This window comes from Nannospalax galili, unplaced genomic scaffold, assembly GCF_000622305.1.
Source record: "Nannospalax galili isolate Female #2095 unplaced genomic scaffold, S.galili_v1.0 scaffold346, whole genome shotgun sequence".
Classification (NCBI taxonomy): domain Eukaryota; kingdom Metazoa; phylum Chordata; class Mammalia; order Rodentia; family Spalacidae; genus Nannospalax; species Nannospalax galili.
In genome coordinates this window covers 6,208,440-6,223,739 of record NW_008357637.1, presented here as the reverse complement: position 1 = coordinate 6,223,739, position 15,300 = coordinate 6,208,440, and the positions used below count along the sequence as shown (strand labels likewise).

Genomic DNA, 15,300 nt, shown 5'->3' with positions numbered 1-15,300 from the left:
GTAAAATTTGTATTTCCTGATGGCATAATTGGCAGATTATTAAAATGTGATATTTGATATCTGGTATCTTCTAGAAAATATACAGTTTATGGATACCTGTCACATTGTTTTGATCAATTTTATACATCAAACATAAAGCTTTGATTCTTCTAAACAGATGCTGTTCCTCTATACAGAAGAAAATTACTCCACAAGTTTACATCAGATATGTGGAAAGTCACATTTATAGTCATGGCTACTATCAGCTGTCAAGCCAAAGAATATTGAAGAAAACGAAGAATTTTTAATATATGCTGGTTAATTTATCTTCTAAGTGACATATGTAGGATAAAAACATTGAAATGGTTAAGCAAAATTCTATTATTTTAAAAGGGTTTTTTTTTTTTTTGGTTTGATTTTTAGCTCCAAGTATGATTTAAGAAACTATGTTGAGGAGTCAAATAGGAATCATAAAAACTGAATAAACACTAAGTTCTTCTTTTCTTCCCTTCTCTGAAATACTTAAATGTTAATTTTTAAATAGTAATATTTTGATATTTTGCTTTGTCCAGGAAATTGGTTAAACCATCTAGTTTATGGTTAGTCCAGTTTGACACTTAGTTTGGGCTGGATAGGTTGTTCTGGAGAACTGGCCTATGCACTGTGGGATGTGGAGCAGCACCCCTGATGTCTACTCAACAGGGTCAATAAGCAGTCTTCCAACAGTTTTCACAACCAAAAATGTTTAAACATTGTCATGTCTTCAAGGAATAAAACTTTCCCCAGCTGAGAACCATTAATCCCTCTATTACTACCCAAAATATCTTCCTATTTGGTGAAAATTACTTCAGTATTGCATAAAATAATAGTATTTCATTTTAGGGGTTCTTTGTAGGGGATCTTTAAATAGCTTCAGTAAGGAGATCAACAAACTTGCTAAAATTATGTTCAAAACAATTATGTTTATATTTCTCTGTATGCACTATAATACTTTCTGGAAAAAATGTTACTTAGCTTTATTAAATTCTTTCTTTTTTAATTTAAAATATTTTATTTATTATTTTTATTTTATGTGTGTGCATGTATTGCCTGCATGTAGGTAAGTGCACCTATGTTGTACAATGCCTGCGGAGGACAGAAGAGACTGTCAGATCCCCTGGAACTGGAGTTATGGACAGTTGTTAGCTGCCACGTGGGTGCTGGGATTCAAACCCGGGTCTTCTGCAAGAACAGCTAGTGTTCTTAACTGCTGAGCCATCTCTCCAGCCCCAGCTTTGTTAAATTCTTAAGGCGTTCTCTCTCAAATGCCAAATTAAAAAAAGGGTTAATACATGTTTCAACTAAAATATTCACTATACCCTGAAGCTGTCTATTCAAAGACACAAAGATTGAAAATATTATTTTTTACACAGCAAATAATTTATTTGTGCTGTCGTTTATCAGGCAAGATTGCTTTCATCACACTAAAAGCCATTAATACAATAGACATCTATTGAGTACATTCTTTATGCTAGGCAACTATGTTATTACTATTTGAAACTTAAATTTCATTTCTCTCACTAAAAAGAGGGGGGGAGATTAACAAAAGCTGTATAAAATCTGTATTTATGTCTAAAAATTTTTATTAAAAGTTAAGATAAAAAAATTAAAATTACTTAAATTTTAGTATTTAAACACAAAACAAAGGCAAATAAATTTTTATTCTTGCTAAGATATAAATATTATAAATCTAAAAGAAACTTAATAGATCCACATACTAATAATTATCTAAGCACATTTCTTTCCATCTTTTCCTTCCTTCTCTGCCTTAAAACAGAGATGCCCTGAAGCCCACACTACCCAGCATCATATTGAATGACATATCAGACACTGCTATGAAGCCAGAGGATATTAAATTGAACAAAATATATAACGAGATGACCAAAATTAAATGCTCAGCATGATGCCTACAACACAAGAAAAGCTTGACAAATACTTTCTTCCCTTCCTTTTCTTTTTGTCCTCCAGGAGCTCACATCACAGTCTTTTCTCCAGTAAGTATCACATGTCTCCAAATCTCCTTTCTGAGTTACCTTTTAGGTGCTGCACCATAAAATCATCTTTCAAATTACATATACTAAGTAAATTACCAGCTAAATATGTAAAATGTTTATATAACTCTTATTCTATAACCTACAGAAACATTTACTTTTTTAAAAGTAAACAATCCCAAGTATGCTATAGGGTGGTTTTAAGTTTACACAGCCAAAAATCTTTTTTGGATTACACAACTGTTATATACAATTTGAAAAGCCATTGCATTCAATAAGTGGACTGGGAATAATAAACACACATGTAATCAATAAGCACATAAGGAACAGCTAGAAAAGAGTATGTCGCTTCAAGATTAGCAAATGGGATTAAAGCATACAATGAGCAGAAAGATTAAAAATAGGTAGTAAATAAATCTTTACAAATAAATTAGAAAACAATTGAGCCCATAAATGAAATTATCACCCTAAATAAAATAACATCATATCTAACCAAGAGCAAAACAACTGTTAGGACAGAGAATGTGCCTAGCACTTAAAAGTAATTTTGATTAAAGGAATGGCTAATAACGTTCATTTTATATAGTCTCAATTAACTGAAAACAGTATATAATAAAATTGTACTTCACAGAAGATCAATGTTATAATGATAATGGTAAAGCACACAGGAAACGCTAAACATACAGTAGTAGACTTTGGGGAATTGAGGAGGATTGCAACTCAAAATGATATAAATCTTCTGGCACATAGGAAAAAATTACATTATTTACATATTTACCTGCACAGCAAGAGAAGCTGCATTGTCAGAAAGTAAAATTTGTTCCCCTGTGAAAATATAACAAATGACCTAAGTCAAAAGTGTAATTGCTAAATACGCAAATGCTTTTTTTTTTTTAATTTTATTTTATGTGTATGCGTTTATTGCCTGCTTGTAGGTAAGTGCACCCGTGTCCTGCAGTGCCCGCGGAGGTCAGAAGAGGCTGTCGGATCCCCTAGGACTGGAGTTATGGACAGTTATTAGCTGACATGTGGGTGCTGGGATATGAACTAGGGTCTTCTTCAAGAACAACCAGTGTTCTTAACCACTGATCCATCTCTCCAGTCCCTTATAATACTTTTTAAACTATTCTTATACAGCAATTATAAAGCTTTATACCAATGCCGTTATATAACAGCTTTGATTAAATTATCATATGTAAATAATGATAAAAGAGCATGTTCCTTCTAAAATCATTTGATCATTTATCTCGTTTTATCAAAAATGTGTAATTAAAATTGCTTATTTAAAATCATTTTTAAGTCTTCAGAAAATATTTTCCTTTTTTTCATTAAAATTAAGTTAAATAGTATCTGTTCAAAGCTCTCTAGTTAAAAGTAAAAGCATTTACAATCATATAAACCAGCTTACAGTTAATATTGCACAGTGTGTCTAGGTCTGTCACACAAAAGAAAGATGACAAGTTCACTGCAATAAAAATTCCATGCTTAGAAGACTAGGGCTGCTGCCTATTAGTCTTCATTACTTTGCAGTCTTCTGACAAGTGGAGCAGTCTGCTGAGCCCCAAATGGGGTCCATAATGTGATCTGATGATATATGAAGAGCTGCTAAAGGGAGCCTGAACCATTCTAGCCTATACATTTTAACAGTTCCTTTTTACTGAGAGGCCACTTTACCACAGGACTTGGAAAATCTGCTGTCTCAGCTATTGGTACAGTAAATCTGCCAAGTGCTCCTGCAACCACATCATTTTACACTGCCTACAGCAGCCAATATAATGAGTCAATAATAAACTAAGGACCTTATAGGCTATGAATAGTTGGTTTACCTGGCGGATACAAGTTCAGGGAAAACCTCCTAGACAAATTCTACAAGGGAATCCTTTCTTTGTGTTTTACATTCTCATTGTAGTAAATTATAGTAGTGAGTTTGGGGGATGAAGGCAGTTTTTTGTTTGCTTGTTTTTGTTGGGTTTGGGGGTTTGGGGGCAGTGGTGACAACGGTAGTAGTTATACACATTTTGATACAAAGCCATTTTTAATTGTGAATAAGAACCTACCTTTCAGTTGCTGATACAACGTTGCATTTTCAGGCCAAGGTTCTGTAGCTGCAAAAAACAGGCAATGATAATTAGGCACATAGGGCAAAAATATATCAATAATCAGTTAAACTAATCAGTATGTACACTAAGCATTTGAAGTCTTATGCTAACGTAACCTTAATTACTGCCAACTAATCATACTATCTTAGATTCTATAGTAACCTGCATAACGAGGTCACACTGTTCTAAATATGTTTCCTTTACTACCTGGCAATAAGGATTTTTATGGGAAACAGAGGGAAGACATCTTGCCCAATTAAATGAAAACTTAAGAACTAAATTTAGCTTACTTAAGCATACCTATACCCAAAATATTGTTCATATATACAAAGATACTAGTATTTGATTCCATACAAAAGATAGTGAAACAATGTTTATAACATTTTATAGTAAGCTTTTCACAAAGAAAAATTTCACACTAAATGAAAGAATCAAATATATCTGTATCATCCTGACCACCTTTCCTTTTTAAAAGACAGTATTTTTAAAATGTAGGAATCCCAATGAATATAAAAGGATTCAATACCTTGACTCTACCACTGCCAGCTCACAAAAACAAGGAAAGTCAAATGGCATAATAAGCATTAAGCATCTACAATGTGAAATAAAGTCAGTAACTCTAATTTTGTCTGAAATGAAGCTTCACCATGATCCTTAATCTCCCATCTATAGAAAATTGCAAGTACAAAGAGAATATTACAATCCATCAGTACTGAGGAAAACCATTAGATTTAAATTGTGTCTGATCAACTGTACTTAAGAAGCAATGATTCCATTAACAGAATATACAGGTTTATCAAGATCTCATTTACTCAATTCTTTGCAAATACTATAAAACATGGAAATCACTAATTTTTAAAATGTTATTTTTATTTTATGTATATGCGTATATTGTCTGCATGTAGGTAAGTGCACCCTTGTCATGCAATGCCTGCAGAGGACAGAAGAGACTGTTGGATTCCCTGGAACTGGAGTTACTGACAGTTGTTAGCTGCCATGTGGGTGCTGGGATTCAAACCCGGGTCTTCTGCAAGAACAGTCAGTGTTCTTATCCACTGAGCCACCTCTCCAGCCCCAAGAAATCACTCAGTCTAATGCAGCAACTACAGCTGTTCTTAGCAAGAAGGCAAATCATGTGACATTTAATAATGATATTTTATTGTGTTTATACTAACCCAGTCTGACACAGTAACAAATCATTTTAATATATAATTAGTGCTGATTTTTAAAAGAAATTTATACATGTAAAGCAATTTTAAGACTGGTTGTTTAAGAGGTAATAGGTAAAAGGAACCCCTTAAATTTGTTCTTCTTATACTTTAGATTGAAAATAAAAACACTAAAATTACAAATGTTACATTTGACTTAGTTTAGTATACATAAAATTAAGGTGCTATTTGGTGATATTAACAGAAAATAATCAAGCAAAGGACTATGCATAGTTTTGCATATTGTTAGCTAAGATATTATGCATATGTAAAGGCTACTGGATTTCAACATATACACCAAAAAGGCAATGAGACTAAATATTTATATTTTACTGTAAACACTTTAACAAGGTGAAATTTCAGTAAGAACACAATGAACCTGTGTAACACAATCCTTAAAAATCAAGGAAACAAAAACAAACTGCCATCAGCAAATTACTCAAAAGTAACTTTTTAAAATAAACTGTACGGTCAACACACCTGTACCATTTACTTCTACACTAGAAATAATTCAGTGAAATTCATAAGAACCTAAATCATCAAATATTTAATTATATATATTACATAAGTCAAAGCAATAAAGCACAGGAATAAAACTGACAAAAATTGCCAGAAGATAAATATTAAAACTAAGTTCCTTGATGCAACAGCTGTTTCTGTCCTATGCATCTGTGTAAGCAATCATGTACCATGTCTTACACACAGCTGGTGTTCATTAATTGTATAAAAATGGATATTTAAGTTAATTCACGGTCTAAGGGTTTAACACAGTGGTAGAGTGCTCACTGAGCATACATAAAGCCCTGAGTTCATGCTCAAGCACTGCACATACACATACACATACACACATATTAATTCATCATCAGTATTATGATGGATTATCCAGATCTAATCCTATAAAACAGACCTATATGAAAGTAATGGAAATTTTGCAACATATTACCTGATTGCAAGTAAGTTGCCAACAGATACCAAAAACTCTGGCATGAAGGACCTAAAGCTAGAAACTGGGAAAAACTAGGAAAGAGTTCATGTTTTATATGGCCCAAGATATAAACTATATTTCAACTCAGAAATTAATGAAAATAAATTCTCAAAAAGCAACTCTACCAAAATATCTGGTATTTTCTTCACAAATAAAACTTATCAGCTTAAAAAGAGAAGGTAAGCACAGTGATGAAACCTACGTAACCATTTTATTTTAGCAGCTAGGAATTCTAGAGTATCATGGATTAGTAGATAGAAATGGCAGTGTATATAGAAAATGACCAGCTACCCAACTCACCCTGAGCAGCTCAGAGCATACAAATACTATTCATTTTAGAGCACAGGCCATGTGACCTAGTTGAAATAATATTTAAAGTGTGACACGGGAAAAGAAATCACTAGTATTATTCCAAAAGACTGCCAAAAGTAAAAATCTCAGGTTGAGTGGCATGTCATTAGACCTACGAATCAACCATGTAAGTGCCATTCTAGGAAATAAGCTCTGTAACTACCTTTATAAGTAAGTCCATGAATTATGAACATTCTCACACACAGAGAACAAAATACAAAAACTACTTCTTGATTTGGATAACATTAGTTAAGCCTTTTATTTTGAACACCTGATGAGTCAAAAAGACAAACTTTTCCCCCACTCTTCACTTTCCCAAAGTCAAGCAAGTCAGCCCCCCACCACTTGCTCCTGAGCTACTTCTTTAATGAAGGGAGGTGCGCATTCTTAAAGCGTAGTGATGACAATAGAGACTTAAAAGACCAATAGCATTTAAAAAGAAAAATACAGGCGGGCATGGTGGCGCGTACCTTTAATCCCAGCACTCTAGAGGCAGAGGCAGGCAGATCACTGTGAGGCCAGCCTGGTCTACATAGAGTTCCAGGCCAGCTGAGGCTACAGGGAGATCCTGTCTCAAACAAACAAATAAAACAAAAATTATTAAAAAGAAAACTATTTAAGTAATCAACATTTTCTTTTTTTATTACTTTTTCTTCAGTTGACTTGAAATGTTTTAGGCCACAAATTACTTCCAATAGTAAATAAAATGCCATGACTCACCTATCCCATCTACTTTCAATTCTACCACTCAAAGCAATCCCTGATATGTGCTGTTTTAAACATGCCTTAGGGAAGGAGTAGCCTTAGAGTAACTATAAAAGATGAAACTAAACAAGTTTCTAAAAGGGAGATTGATAAGAAGTGCAAGTTGGGAAAATGAGTTGTCCACAACTGTCAAGGTGCAAGTTACTTATGCTCAAGCACATCGACAGTTATGTGTGGGTCTCAGAATAAACCTTCAATGACGTACCCACTTCCATTTAGCCTTAGGAGAGTCATCCTTTCTACCCATCACACACATATACCTCCTCCCAATTCTGTGCCACTCTGCACTCCACCCACAATGGCTTTCACCCAATTTCTAAATGCAATACAATTTTTCTTACCCACAAACTCATTTGGGCGGTTTCCTCTGCCTAAAACTTGATCAGGTAAAGCCAGGTTCGTTCAAGTATAACATATGCAGCTGAACAGAGCCTTACATTTAGGACCCTATGAAAGTATTCTTCTGTCTCAGTCTTGGAGTCTGTATTAGTTATTTTTCTGTTGCTGTGATAGAAACACCATGACCAAGGGAACTTGTAAAAAGAAAGAGTTTGCTTACAGTTCCAGGGGAATTACAATCTGTCATGGTGAAAGGGGCATGGTGGCAGAGGTGGCTGGAGCAGGAGCAGAAAGCAGAGCTCTCACATCTTCAATCAGGCACAGGAAGCAAGAGAGACATAAGAACTCTCTAAGCCCGTCCCAGTGACATGCTTCCTCCAGCACAACCACACCTTCTAAGACATCCCAAAACAGCACCACCAACTGGGCACAAAATGTCCAAATACTTGGAGCCTATAGGAAACATTGTCATTCAAACCATCTCAGAGTCTACATTTTTTGAGCAAGTTTTCATTTTGCCCTGTACCCTACAAATTATAAAGATGATCTTATCCCCAGGCACCCTTTTATCCACGTACCCTTTTTACCACTTATCACTCCCAGTATTTTTACAATAGGAATGTTTATCTCCACAGTCAAAAATTAAAATGTAAATCCAGACTTCATGTTGTCCCTAGAACGTAGGTACACAAGATAATCAGTAAATGTTAGCTGAATAAATGCTGGTGCTAGCTAGCTATCAGCACTACTACTATTGTCATCACTCTGCACCATCATAACCTCAGAGTGCTGCCAAGAAGGAAACTATACTATATAGAAAAACTGTTTTAAAAACTAATTAACAGCTATAATTAACAGCACAAGTCTAAAAAAATTAAACAGCTGCCAGAAAGCAGTCAGATCTTAGATTTCAACTTCTTTTTAACTCTTCCTCTTCCTACTTTCATTATTAGTATAAACTTTTCAGTGTGTCTGATACATATTAAGGGAATTAACCACCATGTGATTTTTAACCTATTTAGGCCTGTATGCTGAAATACTTTAATGGGGGCACAAGATTTTTTTTTTTTTAAATGACAATCCCTGGGTTAGAGTCACAAGATATGGAAAACATAAGAGCAAGACAGCTTGTTAGAGAGTTCAGGCCTTGAAGTAATGAGGCTTGGGAGTGTATATATAACATTAAATATCTGATTGGGACAATTTGAATATGAAATGCCTCCAACAAGCTCATGTGTTGCTGGCCAGCTGGTAACACTACCAGAAAATGCTAGGAACTTTAGGAGGTAGGGTCTGGTCAGGGAAGTACACAAGTGGAGCTAGGCCTTTGAAAGCCCATCTTCCAGTTTCTGTCTTCTATGTCCCTGCTCTCCTCTTGCCTTGCCTCAGGGCCACAGCAATGAGGCCAGCCCACCATGCATGGAAACCACTGAAACCAAAAATAAATCCTTTCTGCTTTAGGTTGTTTTTCTCAGGAATTTGTCACAGCAACAAAAAAACTAACACACTGATGAAACCTATTTCATGCAAAATGTCAAATAGAAAATTTTAGTTTTATGGTTTGTATATGGGTAGGAAATGCACAACTAATTTACAGGTATTTTCCTTCTATACTTCAAAGAATTGTCTTACATACTATAGGATATACCCTCAAGCCCACATGGAAGAATGTTACTTTAATTAACTACTTAAGTTTTACCAGGGAACCCATATGTTCATGCACTCCTGAACAAAGAAGATCCCTTCTCTCTCTGGTAAAATCAGCTTTTTTGACCAAAGAAAAAGCTGAAAGAACATACATGAATTAGTGGAGTACAGGTCCCTGTCTACTAACCAACTTAACACTAATATCCTTGTGTCCAACTACAGTATGTCAAATTTCCCCTGAACACTTAAAACCTTCTTACTTTTATGACTCTGCTAACAACTGTTCCCCTGGATTATTACTTTTACTGACAAATACCCAATCAAGTATTTTTTCAAGACTAAGTTTAAGTGTCATTTCCATCAAGAAGGCTTTTATATTATGGGGTTGGACAGATGGCTCAGCAATTAAGAGCCCTGGCTGCTCTTGCAGAAGACCCAGGTTCAATTTTCAGCACCCACATGGTAGCTAACAATCATTCTTAACTCCAGTTCCAGGGAAATTCAATGCCCTCTTTTGACCTGCATGGGCATTGCACAACACAGGCAGGCAATACATTAATACACATAAAATAAAAATAATAAAATTTTTTTTTAAAAAGGCTTTTATAATGAATCTAATTTCCCCTTTATATGCACTATCCATAGCAGTGCCCATTATTTTCTACTCTATCATACTGTTAAGTCAATATTGTAGCTCTCTTTTCCCAAGAAGTATATTCTTAAATATAAAATTTTCTATGGTCCTTAAGTTATTTATTAGAATCTTGGGAGTCTCAATTGCTCCAAACTAAAGATAGCATTTTTAATAATACATGTCAAGCAAGGAAATTTGAATTATCAAGCTTTAATTTTTGTCAAATTACTATTTAAAGCTAATATATTTATTTTGAGGATTCTAAAGTAAAATTACCTACTTGAGGGCTAGAGAAACGGCTCAGCTGGCGAAGTGCTTGCCACCCAACTATGAGGACCTGAGTTTGATAGCCAGCAACTATACAAAAAAGGGCTGGCATCTAGCACGTGCTTGTAATCACGCCACTAGAAACATAGAGACAAGAGGCTACCTGGGGCTTGCTGGCCATTCAGGAAGCCAAATCAGCAAGCTCCAGGTCAGTGAGAGCCTGCTTTAAGGTAGAAAGCAACTGAAGAAATACTTAACATCTACCTCTAGCCTCCACATGCACATGCACACATGTGAATGCACATCTGCATACATATACATATGAACACATGTACACACACGTACATGCACATACACACACACACACACACACACACACACACACACACACACACACACACATACACACACACAAAAACCTACCTGCTTTGGAGAAATTGATTCATTCTTGGAAAAGAAACTACTAAAGGGCTGGTGAGATGGCTCAGAAGGTAAAGGCTGACGAACAACCTGAGTTCAATGCTGGAACTTATACAGTGGAAGGAAAGTACTAACTGCTACGAGTTGTCCTCTGACTTCTACACATGTGCTGTGATACACACACACTCACACACACACTAAAACTGGAATAAATTTTTTTTAAGATTTAAAAAAACTACTACATCCTTTTCATACTAAAAAAAGCAACAAGTCTTAAACACTCTCAGTAACCCATACTAACTCACACTAAAAATTAGGATTACTGTATTCACAAGGTAAACATGCACTAATTTTTTTAAGGAAATATACTCCTATTTTGTAAAGATAAAGAACAACTAGAAATAAGTGTCAGTGCACCTTTAACTAAGTACACATCCCAGTTAAAGTTATTATAAGCTAATTAGTCCTTCACCAGCTTTCTATTTTGCCCTAGCCAATGCTCTGATTATTTCATACTGTTGTCTTTATCAGGAGCAAAAGCAGTGCCTCTTTAAGTTTCAGCATTTAGTTTTTTATATAACTATTTCTTTTTTGCTCCTCAAATTAACTCATTTTTTATTTATTGATTTTGTGTATTTCATACAAAACATCCCAAACAATTTTATTCATCTTTATATCCGCATCCCAAATGGCACCCCTCCCATAGCCTCTCCCTTCCCCCCACAAATGGAGCCCATATACTCTGTCATCCCTGTTACTGTCCACTGCATTGTCAGTGCCCCCAGCTGTTCCCCAGTGCTAGTCCATCCGCTAAGTCTAGTCAGCCTATCTAGAGTCCCTTGTTTTAGGAAGATCAGCTCTTCCTCATCTAGCAGCAATCAGTTGCCAACATTCCTTTAGATAAGATTGGGGTCTGCTGTTCATTTTCCCAGTTCTGTGCTGGGTTACTGTCTGGGAGTCTCTTGGGCCACCCTGGCCAACAACTCAAAGGAAGGTATCTCCTGTCTGGCACTGTTTCTTATTATGCAGCCTTTAGCTATACACATGGACTCTTAAAGAATATACTGATCACTTTAATCTTTGGTTATACTTTCCTTTGGGATGTTTAAGACCATATAGTTGGCCCAAATAAATCAATTTATTTTTACTCTTAAGGTCGTTTGAAGATCTGTTTCTCAGGGGTCACATGGGCTTGGGAGGAGCCCCTGGCTCTTTTCTTTTTACCAGTTCCATCTATGTGAAGTTAAGTCAAAGGTCCTGCTCAACTGTAGCTGGCTTCACTTGGAAGCATGGCAGAAATGTTTCCTCTGTGTTGACCCTCCTCTTTATAGACTGGACACTGGTTCAAGTCCATCTGGTGGGGTCTCCATGGCCTCCTTGATCAAGAGAACAGGTGACTCACCACCATTACAGGACATTTTGGGAGATGCTCCATAGTCCCCTGGAACTTAATCGACCTTGGAGGGCAAGGAGCAAAAACTGTCCTTTAAGTTCCTCTGACCAGATTAGTAAGGCCTCAAGTATGGCTGTTAAATATCAAAGAAGGTTAGTTCCACCAGTCTGGTACTTTTAATTACCATGCACTATGTACGTAAAGCTTGCGCAAAAACCAAACATTACACTAAGTGAAGTAACACAGACTCAGAAAAACAAATGACATATGTTCTCCCTCATATGTGGATCCTAGAACCAAATCCTTATAAATGAGTATGTATCCAGACATAACTACAGGAACCAGGATAATGAAAAGGAACCAGGGAGCTATAACTATTTCTTAAACTTTCCAAAAAGGCCTTTCTCTACTCTTGCATGTATTTATGTCGAGGGAGGCAAATCAAAACTAAAAAGAAGAACCACGTATAAGGCAGGTAGGGGGCACACCTGCAATTCCAGCACTTATGAGACTGAGGCAGGAAGATTCTAAGTTCCAGGCAGCATGGGCACAACACAGGCTAGCTGGGGCTACTGTCAAAAAAAAAAAAAAAAAAAAAAAAAAAAAAGATAAAATAGACAAGGGGCCCAGAACTCTTATATTTTTGAAAGCCATAAGTTTTTTTTTAATGTGTAAGTTAACTGCTAGAAATAGATGATAAACCAACATCCACATCCCAAAATACACATATTTGCTGTGTTACTTTTTCTGCTGCTATGCTAAAAACACTGACCAAAGCAACTTATAGAAGAGTTTATTTAGCTTACAGTTCCAGAGAGATTAGAGTCCATCAAAGTGGGGAGGCATGGTGGCAGGTAGAGGCCAGGGGAGAGCAGAGAAAGCAGAGCACTCAAATCTTCAAGCAGAACAGGAAGCAGAGCCCACTGGAAATCGTGCAAGGCTTAAGAACACTCAAAGGCCACTCCCGGTGACACTGAGTCTGCTGGCCACACCTCCTAAAGCCTCCCAAAATATCATTGCCAACTGGGGACAAAATGTCCAAATACTTGGAGCCTATGGTGGGACAGTCTCCTTCAAATCACCACATTTGCTCAATATTATTCCAATTGTACTTAAGCTTTATCAACAAATATAATCATAAAAGGCAATATTCTGTACTACAAGTCTATTATAGTTTTAGTGAAATGACTGACAGTTAAATTCACATGTGGATACCACTAGGTCTCTTAAAGAGTTTACATATTACTTGCAGTATCCTCCAGTGTCAAGGACTAAGTTATTCTGATGATTCATCCATCCTATTCAATTCAGAGTATTTTACACTACAAAAGTTCTATGACCTAATAAACAAGTCTAGATTCCGAAGTCCATTTTTTGATGGTTTAATAACTAAGAGGACAAGAGAAAGAGAAGGCCATGAAAAGAGATGCCCTCTGTTGTTGGCTGCTTTTCTCTTTTTATAAGTTCTCATTTCTAATGTACAACATGACTCCTCTGGCATATGAACGTAGGTGAAAACATAATTTGTAGAATAATAGACACTAATATTACACACTGCTTCAATTCTGTCATTTTTCCAATTCATCAAATTGATTAATGCTATAATAACTCTACATAAACCTATCATTTGTGCACTAATGAAGTCAAAATTGGTTTATCCTTAGGCAACTAGATTCCAAAAGCTCATAGATGCCATTTCTTCTGCCCAGCAAGACTAGACAGTGCTATGTAAAAAGCATAAGACACGTGTAGCCAATCTCCAAATTCAGATGGCTTTCTGACAAAGGTATAAATGCAAATACTAGTAATGAAACAAAATGCTCAAAAGAGCACTTGGCAGATCTTTTTTTAATGTTTTATTTAGTGTGTGTGTGTGTGTGTGTGTGTGTGTGTGTCTATGAGTGTATTGCCTGCATGTATGTAAGTGTACCCGTGTCGTGCAATACCCACGGAAGTCAGAAAACAGTTTCTGATCCCCTGGAACTGGAGTTACAGATGGTTGTTAGCTACCATGTAGGTACTGGGAATCAAATTTGAGTCCTCTGAAGCCGCAGCCAGTGCTCTTAACTGGCTGAGCCATCTCTCCGGCCCTCACCTGACAGATCTTAAACGAGCAAAAGTTACTGCACAATACAAAAAGAAGGAAATAAGTTGACTAATTTGATATAGATACCATAATGATGATGTCATATTATATGCTGTTTAAAACCCATCAAGTTTTATGCAAACATATTAAGACTTCATTTAAAAAAAATTTTAAGATAATTAGACTTAAAATATATGAGACTAGGGCTGGAGAGATGGTTCAGAGGTTGGAGTGCTGGCTGCTCTTGCAGAGGACCAGGGTTCAGTTCCCAGCACCTACATGTTGGCTGGCAGCTGTCTGTGGCTCCAGTTCTGGGGCATTGGCTACCCTCTTCTGACTTCCACGGGTTTTGTACAACACAGGCGTACTTGCATATATGCAGGCATACACTCATACATGTTAAAAAAATAAAAATGATAAATATTTTTTAAAATTATTTAATAACCACATACTTAGAAGCATTTCATTACAACAGCAATGACATACTCAACAATTTCCTGAGCTAAAATGCATCTCTTTCATAATTAGCTGTAAGTTTTTAGGTTTACAGTTGAATTATTACAGTTCTACAATATTGTACTCAGTATAAACCCTATAAGACAAAAAATTAAATGAGGTTTTAACCTTTAAAAAAGATCTCCATTTCATTATTAAGGTACACAGTTTCATACAGAAAAATTCATTTTTAATGCAATTGCCATTAAGATGTTTGCACATGCGTTTCTAATCTCTATACGTCTGATTATTACTAGTCACAGTCAGTTACTTTCTGAGCTCCTTGGCATCTGAGCATGGATATAAAGTCATCAGGTAGATTTCAATGGTAATGTTTTTCACATCTACTAACTATTAAGGAGCAAATTTTTATGCTTTGAAGAATTATTTTTTAATCATTTCTAAAAATTTTTAATAACTACATGATTAGAAGCATTTCATTACAGCTTCAACATATTCAGCAACACACTCCAGAGCAAGAGTACATCTCTTTCAAAAGTGGATGGAGGTTTCTAGGTTCACAGTTGAGTTAATACAGTTATACAATATTGAACTCAGTATAAGCCCTGTAAGACATAAAATTGAATGAGTTTTTAACCTTT

At 35.8% G+C, this 15,300-nt stretch overlaps 1 protein-coding gene across 4 annotated transcripts in view; it reads right to left on the bottom strand.

The window, feature by feature from the left end:
* The window catches only part of Mtx2 (metaxin 2), a 67,620-nt gene that overhangs the window by 30,574 nt on the left and 21,746 nt on the right, over positions 1–15,300 (bottom strand). For 3 of the 4 annotated variants that reach the window (XM_008855318.2, XM_029557277.1, XM_029557276.1), the window contains exons 2-3: positions 4,067–4,114; positions 2,788–2,834 (exon numbers count right to left, since the gene is read on the bottom strand). In XM_008855318.2, the coding sequence (XP_008853540.1) occupies positions 2,788–2,834; positions 4,067–4,114 (95 nt within the window). The remainder of the gene's footprint in view (positions 1–2,787; positions 2,835–4,066; positions 4,115–15,300) is intronic. The other variant, XM_029557279.1, reaches the window with a different exon arrangement.